Source organism: Eretmochelys imbricata, chromosome 1, assembly GCF_965152235.1.
Source record: "Eretmochelys imbricata isolate rEreImb1 chromosome 1, rEreImb1.hap1, whole genome shotgun sequence".
NCBI lineage: Eukaryota > Metazoa > Chordata > Testudines > Cheloniidae > Eretmochelys > Eretmochelys imbricata.
The window spans coordinates 346866504-346882480 of record NC_135572.1 but is presented as its reverse complement, the minus strand read 5'-3'; the positions used below and the strand labels follow the sequence as shown (position 1 = coordinate 346882480).

The following is a 15977-nucleotide window of genomic DNA, read 5'->3' as shown; positions in this document are numbered from 1 at the left end:
AAAAGACAATCCCTGTCTCTAATTATTAGCTTACAGTCAAAATAGGCAAGACAGATACAATATGGGAGAAATAAAATATGATTGTCCCCATTTTACAAATGGGGAAATGAAGCACAGAAGAATTAAGACTTTCCCAAAATCACACGGGATGCCCATGGCAGAGCTGGGACTTGAACCTAGATCTCCTCATTCCCTGCCCAGTGGCTTAATCACTAGATCATTATTCCTCTGTGTTATAAGCACTGATGGTATTTTTAGTGCTGTCTAAGATCCAAATTACTAGTATTCTTTGCCTCAAAGAGCTAGAATTCTAAGTAGGGCAAACTCAAACTAGACAATATTCACTGGGGGAAATTATTTGGATTTTTAACAGTTAATATTATTGATTCACTTTCTGTGAGTGTTGCAAGAGAAGTGTGTCTCTAGGAGGAATTTGAGAGGATAGTAGCTTGGGTGAGCCACATTGCCTATGCATGGAATGCTTCCAGCAGCATTCTGTCTCCTAACAGTGGGCTGGGGCATTGGTTCCTCACTGACTCAAGGATAGAGAGCTGCTTACTGAATTATCAACACTGCTGCAGCACTTTGTGGGGTTTTATTTTTCCCCTTGGAAGCCTCCTGTCCGCAAACAGTGCTGCTAAGATCACATCCCATGGTGGGGTGGAGGCTGCCTTCAGTCTTGGAATAGTTATTAATTACATGAAACTGCTGTTATCAATCTGTTTGGTTTTTTATTCTCTCTTTTAGTGGATAACTGTTCCCGTACAGCTGCATTTATCACTCTGTCTGGCAATATCCAGAATCTAATTCTGAACCTTTTGTTTACCTATTACCATCCACTGTGAATGTCAAATAGTATTTTCAAGTTGCAGAAACTGAATCTAATCAAACTTTCCCCCTTTCTTCCCACAGCAACCCCTGGTGCCTTGCTCTAGGAGCATACTGGCCATAAACTTTCCATTCATTATGCATACCACAAGAAAGTTCAAGAATCTGCTAAATCTGCTAATTTACATTAAAATTCCTCAGATACTTTTGCAGCCATTAGACATTTAAAATTGTTTAATGTAAGAGGCTTATTTCAGAAAGCAAGAAAAATGCAGATTCTAGCAATTTTGTCCTTGATATCTTTTCTATCTGTGTCGCACTTTAGTCAGAATTTACATAATAATGGATGGGGAAGTGTTGTAGCCCACGAACCAGTGCACATTATTTCTTAGTTGCTTTCCCAAAAGGCTTGAAAATGCAGCAGATTTAATCTAGGTCAAAAAAAGACCTCAATTTTCCAGGCAGAGGACATTTATAGAGAGCATTTGTATTCACAAGGGTACGGGAATGACTCCTCCAAAAGAACTCCCCAATGCAGCTGAAGGATGACAGGAAACTAGGACTTGTGGCCAATTAACAGAAATGCAGTCATAATGGAGAGAAAAAATTAAGCTTCATGGGATTATTTTTTACTGGCCATTTACAAGGCTGTTACAGGCCAGGTGCACTGGTACTGTAATGTGCTAAGGGATGTTCAGGGCATAATATAGCTGCTATCACTATCCTGGCCGTTATAATCTGAAGAAGAAAGGGAGCAGAAGAAGCACAAGTGTTGAATTTGGTTCCTCCTGGTTGGAATAGTAGCACTCCCCATCTCCAGATAGCATGTTAACATTATAAATGGCAGCACTGTAAAATCTGCTGCCATTACAATTGAGAGTGAGTGGCTTTTCTGTTTCCTGGCTGGTGGCCGGACTGGTAATATGGTTTCCATCAGGGTGCCAATTATATCAAACTCTATAAAACTGAGCAAATTGGAATATGGTATCGTTAAAGGGTTGATTTCTGCAGGGTATGGCAGTTCTATCTGTTTGATTGCCCCCAAAATGAAAGGCCCCATCTTACACACAAGTTACTCGATGTATTATAGAGCAGTAACATGGTACTAAGGGATAATGCGAAAATGCATCCATGGCTGTTCCTTTTTTCCTTTTCTGTTAGGTGAGAGCAGAGACGCAGCTTGATTTCACCTTCCAAATGTGTTTTATTTTCCTGTGCAGGTCTTTGCTTCTATCACCGATCTTTCCCTTTCAGCTCTCGCTTATATGCCTCTATGTTTAGTATGGCATGGTTAGAGGTACAGTATTAAGTAACCAAAGCAACTCTCCAAGGCTTGTAACACTTTCCATGTGTAACCCACATGCCTACGGGGTGTGGTGTTCTGTCCCATCTAGTGGCACCGAGACTACTTAAAGAGAGAAAGAGAGAGATAAAATGAGTCTGCTTTACAGCCTTGGCTAACAGCCAGTTGGCTTTTAGCTCATGCAGTAGAGCAGGGGTGGCCAACCTGCGGCTCCGGAGCCACATGCGGCTCTTCAGAGGTTAATATGCGGCTCCTTGTACAGGCACTGACTCCGGGGCTGGAGCTACAGGTGCCAACTTTCCAATGTGCCGGGGGGTGCTCACTGCTCAACGCCTGGCTCTGCCACAAGCCCTGCCCCCACTCCGCCCCATCCCACAAGCCTGCCATGCCCTCGCTCCTCCCCCCTCCCAAGCCTTCTGCATGCCACAAAACAGCTGATCGGGAGGTGCGGGGAGGGAGGGGACGGCACGGATTGGGAGGGGCTGCTGGAGGGTGCGAGACACTGGGAGCTGGTGGTGGGAGTTGCTGGGGAGCTGGTGGCTCTCTGGCAATGTACATTGGTAAACTCTGACTCCTTCTCAGGCTCAGGTTCGCCACCCCTATAGTAGAGGCTCATGCAATAAGCTCCAGAGGCCCCAGGTTCAATCCCACCTGCCCCCCTACGATGACACGCATCTCTCAGAATATTGGAATGACATCTTCTCTAGAATGTAGTTAACTGCATAATAATCCATATTACAATATAAATTATAAATGCAGCCCAGGCCTCCTCATAATCCTTCCCGCCCTGACTCCCATCTAATGCACTTGAAAGTGGCTGTTCTCCAAGCACATACCTAAACTACTGTAGCAATAGGTCTTCTCTGTGGTTTTAATGGAAAGACTTTTTGACGTCTTAATTGCCTGTTGGAAAATGAAAGCGCGGGTCATGGTGTGTTTGGTTGAAAGTCATGCTGTTTAGGCAGTTGTTCGAGCTTCACGAAGCACGTATTCAGGGGAACAGCTGGAATTCAAGAGTCCCTTATAAATGCAGCCCCTTTAACTCATAATGTAATATTTAAAATGTGTGGTGGGAGGTGAGGTCAGAAATCAAGATCAGAACTCCTGGAGAAAACCCTTCTTTGACTTATCTAGCTTGAACTGTGCTGGATTGGCAAGAAGCCAGTGTCCCCATTGAGATTCCAAGCCTGCATGAAGCCAGCACCTGTTCTGCTTGCTAATTCACTTACAAAAGTGAGCTTCATTCACAGAAAGAGAGAAACATAGCAGGACTTCACTCATTTAGCCTTCCAGGGCCTTCCGCCTCTAGATCTGTCAGTCCCTTAGAATTCAAACACAGCCGTTAAAGGAATTTTCAATTCACAACATGATGACTTTGTTGATGTCCTGAATGTGAATGTATCTTGAATTGAATTTGTCTGCTAGGATTCCATTACTTGCTAAAAGAATACAGAGTTCAATCATCAGATAATCATTATAGCTGTTTTGAAGTGTTTATTTTATTAGTCTAGAAGGTAAAGCAGATTTCATACTTTTAAGTTGTTGCAAGCTTTGAAGACACACTGATAAGCTCTTGTATTCCTATATCCTATAGCTAGGGTTCAGATGCTGGCAGCAGGTGATAATATGCACAACACAGTGGAACTCCAAATTGACAATTTTGGACAGTTCAAAACTATAAAAGCTCAAAAATCAGTCCAAGAAATACGTTGTTTTTTCTATTTTTTTTTCTTTTTAACCCAAAAAGTTGTTTGGGCCTGGAAAATCTGCACTACGGTTTTCTCTGAGCCAAATCATTACAACAAAGCCCTTATAAGAAAACAGATTTTGCAGTTCCAGCAAAAACTAAGGGTTATCTTCCCTTCTTCTTGCACATGCATAGCTCCCCATTAACCGTAGACCAGCAACTATGAACTCATCTTAAAGGGGAAGAAGAAACAGGAGCTTAAAAGAGCATTTTCACACCAAAAGCTAAACAGACATTTCCATCCTCACTTGAGCATGTAATTCCTGGTGTAGTGATTCTCTCTTGTGTGCAAATGTCAGGGGTCGATGTCCAGGTTCTGTAACCAGAGGATGACCTCAGTATTGAGGGAGGGTAGGTGTTGTAAACTGCGCTCTAGATGTCGGGTTGGGAACTTCCACCACGTGAGTTATTTTTTGCAATGCTGCGCCCCGGGCACAGCACGGGAGCTAACGGTGCATGGTTTTGGTAACTCTGATCAAGCCAGAAAGTAGCTTGTTGAGCACTGGTCCAGCATCTGTGATCAAGTGGAGAAAGAGGCAAGTACAGTGATGGACTCCTGAATTTACTTAGGCCTGGTCTACACTTAAGAATTAGCAAAAAGAAAAGGAGTACTTGTGGCACCTTAGAGACTAACCAATTTATTTGAGCATAAGCTTTCGTGAGCTACAACTCACTTAAGAATTAGATTGACCTAACTATGTCACTTAAGGCTATGAAAAATGTTGCGCCCTGAACTCCATAGTTAGGTTGTGTCCCATTTCGGTCCCCCCAAGCCAGAAAGGATGTGGACAAATTGGAGAGAGTCCAGTGGAGGGCAATGAAAATGATTAGCGGGTTGGGGCACATGACTTACAAGGAGAGGCTGAGGGAACTGGGGTTATTTAGTCTACAGAAGAGAAGAGTGAGCGGGGATTTGATAGCAGCCTTCAACTACCTGAAGGGGGGTTCCAAAGAGGATGGAGCTCGGCTGTTCTCAGTGGTGGCACATGACAGAACAAGCAGCAATGGTCTCAAGTTGCAGTGGGGGAGGTCTAGGTTGGATATTAGGAAACACCATTTCACTAGGACGGTGGTGAAGCACTGGAATGGGTTACCTAGGGAGATGGTGGAATCTCCATCCTTAGAGGTTTTTAAGGCCCGGCTTGACAAAGCCCTGGCTGGGATGATTTAGTTGGTGTTGGTCCTGCTTTGAGCAGAGGATTGGACTAGATGACCTGTTGAGGTCTCTTCCAACCCTAATCTGCTATGATTCTGTGATTCTAACCCCCCCAGCAAAAATGCAGCTAGGTTGACAAAATATTTCTTCCGTCGACCTAACTCACTTCTTTGAGAGGCAGCAATAAACTACATCAATGGAAAAACCCCTTCTGCTCATGGAGGAAGCGTCTGCACTACAGCAGCATAGTTGCAGCTGTACCATTCTGGTGTTTGTAGTGTTAGCCTGAGTGTGTTAGAGTCTCGTTCCCACCAATACTTCCGCACTGGAAGGGTGTCATTTTCAGCTTCCAGGCTGCACTGATTGTCCGTGCATGGCATGGTAAAAGACCAGCAGCAGTCTTTTCCTAGAGTGTTTCAGCTGCTGTAGCAAAGAGATGTCGTGAGATCAGCTGTGGCACTATAGTGATTAAGCCTCTTGCATAGATTCCAGTGCCATTAAAGGAAGTCATGGAAGACGTCAGTCACAACTCCGTACAGTTCCTTTGTGAAAGAGGCCGTACTACTCAGCTGTTTGAAACTAGGCCTTTAAATAGTCCTCACTGAGTAATTTGCCTTTGTTTGATTTGGGAGGAAGTGATTGAAAACTCACCTCGGACTATGTTTCATGGACATCTGCAGGGATACTTGCAGTCCAGCGAAGGCCCCATTCCTTCGGGGGCATCTTTGAGCAGATCTGCACCTTTTTCTTCACATACTGGAGTGCAGGTCGGATTCTCAAAGATATCTAACAGACATAGGCACCCAAGTCCCGTTAAAAGTTAGCAGAGTAAGCTACTTAGATGCTTTTGAAAATCCCAGACTGCAGCTCTGAATTGGCTGCTGTAACAACGTGCATGAGGAAAGTTGCATTTGTTTCGCTGTTTTTGAAAAAAAAAAAAAAAAAAACGCAGAAAAACAGCAAAATCTTTCCCCTAATTCCCCCTATGATTTTAGGGATCTGTCTTTTTTTTTCTATATTTTGTATATTCTGAAAATTTTAAACTATCATTTAAAAATGCAGACGATGCAGCCATTACAACATAAATTCATATATTCTGCTGGTGTCCTGTTTACCTAGAATGGCAGAAAGGTGTTTCCCTCCAATCTCACTGAACAGATCCCTACTGATAAACAGAGCCTCCACCATTGGCACTAGTTGGTGCCTTTGGCAGCCTCAGCGAAGGCCAGAGATTGAGTATGTCATGGAGGATATACCACCTTTTCACTCCTAGAAACTGAAGTCCTTGAGGTCTTTTTCTAGCTCTAAATTTGCTTTTAAGAAAAAGAAAAGGCATCTGAGATAAGAGACCCTATTTTGGTGAGGCTGAGGTGTTGATGTTGCAAACTTTGGAGCCCCTATCTGCAGTGATGAGCTGCCAAAATCTTAGCAACTGTTTCCCTCCTCACCCCATGAGGGGGTCGTTGCCCACCCCCGCCCCCCCCGGGACTCCTGCCTCATCCAACCCCCCCCCCTGCATTCCTTGATGCCCCCCCATGACCCCTGCTCCATCCACCCCCCTCCCCTGTCCCCTGACTGCCCCCAGAACCGGGAAGGAGGGTCTCGTGGGCCACCGTAGTGGGTGCCCACCCCACCCCTAAGAGTCGGAGGGACCTGCCGGGGCAAGGTGGGGAGTCCCAGCGGTGCTTACCTGAGGCAGCTCCCAGGAAGCATCCGGCAGGTCCCTCTGGCTCCTAGGGGCGAGGGAGCATAGCTGGGGGGGAGCGCAGTGAGCGGACGCTCCCCCACTGATCACATCAAAAGTGGCGCCTTAGGCGCCAACTCCTTGGGTGCTCCGGGGCTGGAGCACCCACAGGGAAAATTAGTGGGTGCAGAGCACCCACCGGCAGCTCCCCACCCCACACCCGGCCCCAGCTCACCTCTGCTCCGCTTCGCCTCCTCCCCTGAACCCACCGCCCCGCTCTGCTTCTCCGCGCCCCCAGCTTCCCGCAAATCAGCTGTTCGGCGGGAAGCTGGGGAGGGCTGAGAAGCAGGCCGCGGCTTCCCGCTCAGGCCGAGGGTGGCGGAGGTGAGCTGGGGCGGGGAGCGGTTCCCCTACGCACCCTCCCCCCCCCCTCCCCACCCCGGTTACCTGCTGCGGTGCGGGCGGCCCTCCTCGCACCCCTCCCCCCCCGCCTGAGCTCACCTCCGCCTCCATGGGCCTGAGCGGGAAGCCGCCACTTGCTTCTCAGCCTGCCCCAGCTTCCCGCACAAACAGCTGATTCATGGGAAGCCTGGGGGGGCCGGAGAAGCAGAGCAGGGCGGTGCGTTCAGGGGAGGAGGCAGAGGCGGAGCGGAGGTGAGCTGGGGCCGGGGCCGGGGCTGGGGTGGGGAGCTACCAGTGGGTGCTCTGCACCCACCAAATTTTCTTATTTCTTCTAAGGTTCTTTTTTGTGTTTAAGATCAGTAAGGATTTCACTGTTAAGCCAAGCTGGTCACCTGCCATATTTACTATTCTTTCTACACATCGGGATGGTTTGTCCCTGTAACCTCAATAAGGATTCTTTAAAATACAGCCAGCTCTCCTGGACTCCTTTTCCCCTCATGTTATTCTCCCAGGGAATCCTGCCCATCAGTTCCCTGAGGGAGTCAAAGTCTGCTTTTCTGAAGTCCAGGGTCCGTATTCTGCTGCTCTCCTTTCTTCCTTGTGTCAGGATCCTGAACTCGACTATCTCATAGTCACTGCCTCCCAGGTTCCCATCCACTTTTTCTTCCCCTAGCATAGACACCAAGTGGTCAGCAGGATGTGGACAGAGACAGAACAGAATACAACAAGTACAGAATCTTAATTAGTAGAGATGGCTACCATCCCAGTCTAGACGGAAGGTTGGAATCTTCAGAATTCTCCCTCCTGCCACCTTTCTTTTGGTTCAAGCTGCAGATTGTGCTTTGAGTGCTCTCTGGGGCTTTGCAGTTGGACCAGCTACAAATGTTACCTTTATAACAAGCAAAGGTAATCGTGTTCCCAGCCAGAATACATGGGGGACCTTATCCCCTAACAGAGAAATGCACTCACAGGCAATACAATGCACTCACACAGGCAGGTAATGCAGACTTACCACAGTTAGGAGAAACACCATTTACAAATGAATGCCAGCAGATCCCCTTAAAATTTCACAGTTTACAAAGGAGCCCATTTGGTAATGATTTCAGTCATTTGTGGATCATTCAATCAGTCAGCAATTGATTGTTAGCCGCTTGTGCTTTTTATAGGAGTTCAGAGTTTTAAAACCTTCCACTGAGAGCAAGCCTTGTGATTTCAGATTATTTTACTCCAGAATTAAACCTGTATTTGTGCCATTCTTCAATAATACAACATAGAAATGCAGCAATTATTTTTTCCCTATTTTACCAGTCAATTTTATATCACACTGTCAATCATAGCCTCTTGGGTTAGTTTTATTTGTTTAATACATCGGCTCTCGACGTGGGGTTATGAACAGATGCCAGAGGATCCATGATTGCTATGCTCCTTCCCATGTTTCTAGATGAGAGTGGGGCCCAGCCTAAATCCCAGGTGGAAGGGAAGGGAATCCTGGAGTTATCCAAGTGGGACAGAGTGCTAGGAGTCGAGAGCTGACCCAGCATTCTGGTCACTATGGCTACATGTACACTGCAAAAAACCCCCAAGCCCATGGCCATGAATCTCAGAGCCCCAGTCAACTGACTTGGGCTTGTGCTACAGGGCAAAAAACAGCTGTGTAGATGTTCAGCGTTGGGCTGGAGCCTGCGATCCAAGACCCTCCCTGCTCATTGGGTTTCAGAGCCCAGGCTCCAGCTTGAATGTTTACACTGCTATTTTTAGCCCATTAGTGGGAGCCCAAGTCAGTTGACCTGGGCTCTGAGGCTTGCTGCCTTGAGTCTTGCAGTGCAGACATATTCCACTCCCTGGAGTGGATTTAATTGGGGAATGGATGCTCAGAGAGCAATCATCCTGTCAGCTGGGAACACTAAGGACAGGAAGGCAGGGTGATGGGATGCAGGGTCTCAGGACAGTGAGATTTTTCCCTCTCCCTTCCCGGAGGGCAGGTCATGGGGGAAATTTAGGGCATGTCTACACTAGAAAGCTTATAGTGGCACAGCTGTACCAATGCAGTTGCGCTGCTGTAAGATCACTCGGGTAGCTGCTCTAAGCTGATGGGAGAGAGCTCTCCCGTTGACATAATTAATCCACTCCCAACGAGCGGTGGTAGCTATGTCGGCAAGAGAGCCTCCCCCACTGGTGCTTCTGTTGGTGTAACTTATGTCGCTCAGAAGGGTGTTTTATTGCACCTCTGAGCGACGTAAATTATACCGACAAAAGTGCTAGTTTAGACATAGCCTTACTTCCAATTGTATTTTGCTGCATAAGGTTGTACTGGATGGAGGGGACTCAATCAACACCACACTGGGCCTTATCAACTCGGAATATCCAGTCTGTTTGTGGTGTTCCAAAGGGCAGAGAAGGGAACCTATTACACCAGGTGTGGAAAAGTTTGAGACCCTCTAGAGGCGCATACTTGGCATTGGTTCCAAGAACTTGCATCTGAAAGATGAACACAGCAAGACAGGACATATTGGGAAATTATCATGGGCTTGCTACTTGTGGGCTTCACGAAAGAAAAGTGTTTTTAAGGGGTATCTGTAAGAGGAGAGGATAGTGACTTTGTGAACAAAAACTGGGAGACGATAGCAGTGTAAGAGGCAGCATAGAAATGTGTTAGGTAGGAGGTCAGACTATATGGTCACAACGGTCCCTTCTGGCCTTAAAACTTGTGGATCTAAAAAGGCCCAAAGATGAAATGCTTCAATTATTTACATCTATTTAAACTCATTTTTTTTAATTAAAAAAAATCATCTCTAATGGACAACTGGGCAGAACTACCACAGTTGACAATGATTGAGTCTGAATAGATCTGCTGAGAAGGGTGGGGGTGAAGAGAAAAACAGACTAGCAAAAGTTCACACACTCCCAGAGGAAATTTTACACCTCAGTTTAGGGAATTTTCAAGAGGAGTTCACTAATAGGTGGCCCCACCTTGAACTGCTGTAATTCCACAGAGCAGACCTGGATTTGAATATGGATTCAGTGTAAAATTCCTGCCTCTCGATTGTACATGAAGGATTGTACCTCAGTACTTGGCTCTGAAGGCAGCTCAGAGTCATGTGAGTTACCTGCAGATATCTAGGGAGGGATTATTCCTATCTAAAAGAAAGAGGGTACTTTGTAAGTCCCTCAAGATGAAACCCTCTGCACCCCAAGTAACTGGAAGCCTGAATGAAAATCCCTCAGGTCAGGGCAACTGTCAAGGTCCATTCTGGGGGTTGGCAACTTTGAAAGTATCTGATGCGGAAGGTACCGTGACTGCCTACTACAGACCAACATTTAACTAGTTTAACTCTGAGGTAAATCCAGGTGGGACTGCATCTTCTTGATTGTAGAGAAACTGTACAATCGCTAACACATGAAAAATAAAAAGAATACTTTCACTATTTTGGTGCAACAGCTGTTTGAGCTCTGTTGGTAACAGCTTTTACAGTAACACAAACACTGTTGTTTACATACCAAGAAGAGACATTGAATGGAGCACAAAAGTCAACCTTCCCAGGTCTGTAATGTCCTAATAACATCAGCCACAATGCCCTGGCTGTGGTGCCAGATATTTGAACGAACAAAACAAAACTGCCATCACACCAGAAAGAGTACTATGGCAAAAACCAAAATGTCCGAGAAATGGAGGACAAAAACTGAGAGAGGAAGCATCTCTATTTCCCCAAACTTCTGAGGGCGAAATGCTCAGATAGGCAGTGGTGAGCTGGAGCCGGTTCGCTAGAACCGGTTGTTAAATTTACAAGCCCTTTTAGAACTGGTTGTTCCGCGAGCGGCAACCAGTTCTAAAAGGGCTTCTAAATTTAACCAGCCAAAAGTGGCATCTTACGCGCCAACTCCACGGGTGCTCCTAGGGATAGGATACAGAGGGCCCTAGACAAATTAGAGGATTGAGCCAAAAGAAATCTGATGAGGTTCAACAAGGACGAGTGCAGAGTCCTGCACTTAGGACGGAAGAATCCCATGCACCGCTACAGACTAGGGACCGAATGGCTAGGCAGCAGTTCTGCAGAAAAGGACCTAGGGGTTACAGTGGATGAGAAGCTGGATATGAGTCAACAGTGTGCCCTTGTTGCCAAGAAGGCCAAATGGCATTTTGGGCTGTATAAGTAGGGGCATAGCCAGCAGATTGAGGGATGTGATCTTTCCCCTCTATTTGACATTGGTGAGGCCTCATCTGGAGTACTGTGTCCAGTTTTGGGCCCCACACTACAAGAAGGATGTGAAAAAATTGCAAAGCGTCCAGCGGAGGGCAACAAAAATGATTAGGGGACTGGAACACATGACTTATGAGGAAAGGCTGAGGGAACTGGGATTGTTTAGTCTGCAGAAGAGAAGAATGAGGCGGGATTTGATAGCTGCTTTCAACTACCTGAAAGGGGGTTCCAAAGTAGCAGATGGTCTCTAGGAGTAATGGTCTCAAGTTGCAGTGGGGAAGGTTTAGGTTGGATATTAGGAAAAACTTTTTCACTAGGAGGGTGGTGAAGCCTGGAATGTGTTACTTTCCACATTCTGGAAATATGTTACTGGAATGTGTTACTTAGGGAGGTGGTGGAATCTCCTTCCTTTGAAGTTTTTAAGATCAGGCTTGAGAAAGCCCTGGCTGGGATGATTTAGTTGGGGGATTGGTCCTGCTTTGAGCAGGGGGTTGGACTAGATGACCTCCTAAGGTCCCTTCCAACCCTGATATTCTATGATTCTATGACTGAATGGAAACTGGAATACCAGGTGTCCCACCATCTTAGTAAGCAGCAAGGGGTATGATGCAGTCAACATCTGTCAAGGTTCCTCCCCCACTCTGAACTCTAGGGTACAGATGTGGGGACCTGCATGAAAAACCTCCTAAGCTTATCTTTACCAGCTTAGGTCAAAACTTCCCCAAGGTACAAAGTATTCCACCCGTGGTCCTTGGAATGGCCGCTACCACCACCAAACTAATACTGGTTACTGGGGAAGAGCTGTTTGGACGCGTCTTTCCCCCCAAAATACTTCCCAAAACCCTGCACCCCACTTCCTGGACAAAGTTTGGTAAAAAGCCTCACCAATTTGCCTAGGTGACTACAGACCCAGACCCTTGGATCTTAAGAACAATGAACAATCCTCCCACCACTTGCACCCCCCCTTTCCTGGGAAATGTTGGATAAAAAGCCTCACCAATTTGCATAGGTGACCACAGACCCAAACCCTTGGATCTGAGAACAATGAAAAAGCATTCAGTTTTTTACAAGAAAACTTTTAATAGAAAATAGAAGTAAATAGAAATAAAGAAATCCCCCCTGTAAAATCAGGATGGTAGATATCTTACAGGGTAATTAGATTAAAAAACATAGAGAACCCCTCTAGGCAAAACCTTAAGTTACAAAAAAGATACACAGACAGAAATAGTTATTCTATTCAGCACAATTCTTTTCTCAGCCATTTAAAGAAATCATAATCTAACACATACCTAGCTAGATTACTTACTAAAAGTTCTAAGACTCCATTCCTGTTCTGTCCCTGGCAAAAGCAGCATACAGACAGACACAGACCCTTTGTTTCTCTCCCTCCTCCCAGCTTTTGAAAGTATCTTGTCTCCTCATTGGTCATTTTGATCAGGTGCCAGCGAGGTTACCTTTAGCTTCTTAACCCTTTACAGGTGAGAGGAGTTTTCCCCTGGCCAGGAGGGATTTCAAAGGGGTTTACCCTTCCCTTTATATTTATGACAACATCCTAGTTCTCATTCACCACCCAAAGGACTAAATGTCTTACCTCTGCCCTGCCTTGCCTTATCTCTGCCATCCAAGGAGCAGGAACGCAGTATTGAGGTCTGTGAGCCAGGAAGTTTCTTCTGTACTCTGGGTATTGTTCTAAGCTCCTCTGAATCCTCTGCAGCTGCCTGCGTATAGCTGATGGTCTTCTGAAACTCTAGTACAAAGTATAGCATCTTGATCTATACAAATAATGGTTTTCACTTTAGTAGCACCTTTCATCCTAGTATCTCAAAGAATTTTATAACCCCCTCCCACCATGCATCCCTATATGATATGTAAATATACTGATCCAAATTCAGCTGAGGAACTGAAGCACACCACTTACCTGGCTCGCTCATGGCCACACATGAAGTTTTATGGCAGAGCTAGGAATTGAATCCAGTGGTGAGATTCTGTGCTTTGCCTTTTGGAGGCACAGCACAGAACTCGCAGCCCTGGGAAAGGGTAGGGTGCTATGGTGGTTTTAAGTCGCATTTGCCCACAAATCCATTCCTCTACCTAAGACCGGGGAAAGATGCAGCTAAAGGACTGTCAAACAGCATCCACCGATAGCAGCAGGCTCCAATGTCCCTAAAAAGGCACATTGAATTCCTTCTCTAAACTGAGGCACTTCTAATCACAGGTTTCACAGTGCCCTATCCCCAACCCTCCTTAGGAAGCATAATTGTAGTTTATCAGAAAAGCTTAGCTCCTGTATATGTCTCTTTCAGGAAGGTCGTGCTTTTTAAGCCCACTTTTCTAGCCGGGCTGCTTTGGTAAATTTCTACTGCTCTGAGCTTGCAAGCTGTTTATAATCCTACTTTAATGGAGAACCTATACAAAATATAACTTTGTTTACGCTATGGGGTCGATTGATTTTAGTTAACTTAATTTCAAAGTGGTTACAGCCTGCTAAGGATGTAGGCGTGCTATAGATACAACATGTGGCGGTGGCTTTTTTTATATTATTATTATTATTATTTATTATTTTATTTTAAACAATACAAGTTTCCTCTGATTCAGAGCATTCATGCAGTCTCATTATACTTCACATTTTCAGCCTTCATAATGCATCATTCAATCATTTTTTCCCCTATTGTAGTCTCACAAACTATTGTCGGTAATGTCTTTTCATTTCTCTCCTTAGGTTGTTGTTTCGTAACATTTTATACAAGAAAAGCTGCACTTGAGGCACAGAATGCACTGCACAATATTAAAACTTTACCTGGGGTGAGTACATTTTCTTTTTGAACCTAATCACTTTAGCACTACAAAATAGCTGCTTTTCTGAAGAGGCTAGTTATAGGCTGTTAGTGCCAAAAATGACTTTGGTCTTTTCGAAGGAGGGTTGCTGACCTGATAATTCACATACAGTAGCTATGCCAATTGGCCAGTCCAGTAGCGATGGCATTAGCGTGGAAGAAAACTGCTCTTATACAGAATGTCCCCTGGCTGGAAATAATAGTGATCCCTGCTGGGTAGCAGCGGCTGCTGAAGTGGACTAAGACTGGGGGGAGGGGAGGGTGGCGGGGGGGAAGGCAAATAGGAAAACAAAACTTCACACACCAGGATTTCTTTTTTTCCTAAGTGTCTGGTTTGATTTGGTTTGGTTTTTTGAGGGGGAAGGGCGGAAAAGGACCAAATGTAGCCAGCATAGGCATAATGGTTTCTAAACAATACGCAACAGTTACTTCGATGGCTGTGTACTGACGTACATTAGAAAATATTATAATGTAATTGTATTCAAAATGCTCTCCCATTTTGTTTTGTTTTTCAGCAATCTGTAACCACTAATGTATTACAGTGACAGTTATAATAGATACAGTTGTACTAGTGATCAGTTGCTTATGTGTGTAATACATAACAAGTAATCTTTAAATTCTAAATTACAGTCATAATCATCACGTTTCAAGGTAGTAACTTGATAATCACAAGTTTTTGGAGTTAAACAATAGGTCAGTTTAGTATTTTACATCATTCTGTTGGATACAGCTGCGTATTGGTCACATGTGGAATAAAAAACTCAAGTACTTGTTTGCAGTGTAAGGTTCCAAACAGAAATGAAGACAAAAGGCACAGTAAAAATATAGCTCTTGTTGATAAGTATAGGTTCCACACCACTTGATTTAACAGATACATGGCAAAAAAGCTCTTCTTTAGCTCCCATGTGCTGCATGTGAATTCAACTCCATGTGTTTGAAAAATAAGGATCTGGCTGGTCCACCTTGTACAGGTGGGAGAGTCATGGAATTTACCAGGGAAAATGAACTACAGAGAACATGGGTGAGGTAATATATTTTATTGGACAAACTTCTGTGGTGAGAGAGACAAGCTTACACAGAGCTCTTGTCCAGGTCTGGGAAACTTACTCAGGGTGTCACCGCTAAATATTTAAGCCAATCTGATGATCTAAATGTGAAATAGCTATGACACAAAAGTCCTGCAATAGCAGAATGGATATCCTCCTTTAGTTTTACGTGGAAGCCACTGAGGGAGAGGGTACTAGAAAGTCCTCTAAGTTCTAGCCCAGATACAGGGAAATAAATGAAAAGCTTTGTTGCTTGGTATAACATGTCTCAGACTCCAAGGGCTGCCCCGTTGAGCCTCCTTTCTCTTTGTGCAGCCCACAGAAAGACCTGTCAAAGTTGCACTCCCAGCTTATGAGGAAGCTCAAGAATGTGCCCTAAATGGAGCAGGAAGAAAAAAGGGGCCATGTGCCTCTCCCCACACTCCCTGAGCACCAGGCTGGAGTGTGGGCCAGCCCCGCTGGGGGCTGCTGATGCAGCCTGCTCCATCCACAAAAAGAGTTCAGCCTGCATGCCAGACATCTCAGAGAGACACAATCCTTCCCTGAGCCTCTCATGTGTGGTTCAGCTCTGCACGGCTCTGTACTTGGGCCAGTAGCTAAATGCTGCAATTTGCATCTCCCGCTTCTTTTTCAACAGTCATTGTGGGGCTGGTGTCTGGACTGTTTTTATCAATGTTGCCAAGCATTCAAAGAACATCAGACTGGCTCAAAAATCACAAAAATTTTAAAAACTATAGATTTTGGATTCTTTGTTTAATTTTGCCTTCTAGTTTTTCAA

The 15977-nt window shown here is 45.2% G+C and overlaps 1 protein-coding gene across 6 annotated transcripts in view; it reads left to right on the top strand.

Moving 5' to 3' along the window:
- Nucleotides 1-15977, top strand: part of CELF2 (CUGBP Elav-like family member 2) — a 689087-nt gene that overhangs the window by 562697 nt on the left and 110413 nt on the right. For all 6 annotated transcript variants that reach the window (XM_077836746.1, XM_077836712.1, XM_077836729.1 and 3 more), the window contains one exon: nucleotides 14039-14121. In XM_077836746.1, the coding sequence (XP_077692872.1) occupies nucleotides 14039-14121 (83 nt within the window). The remainder of the gene's footprint in view (nucleotides 1-14038; nucleotides 14122-15977) is intronic.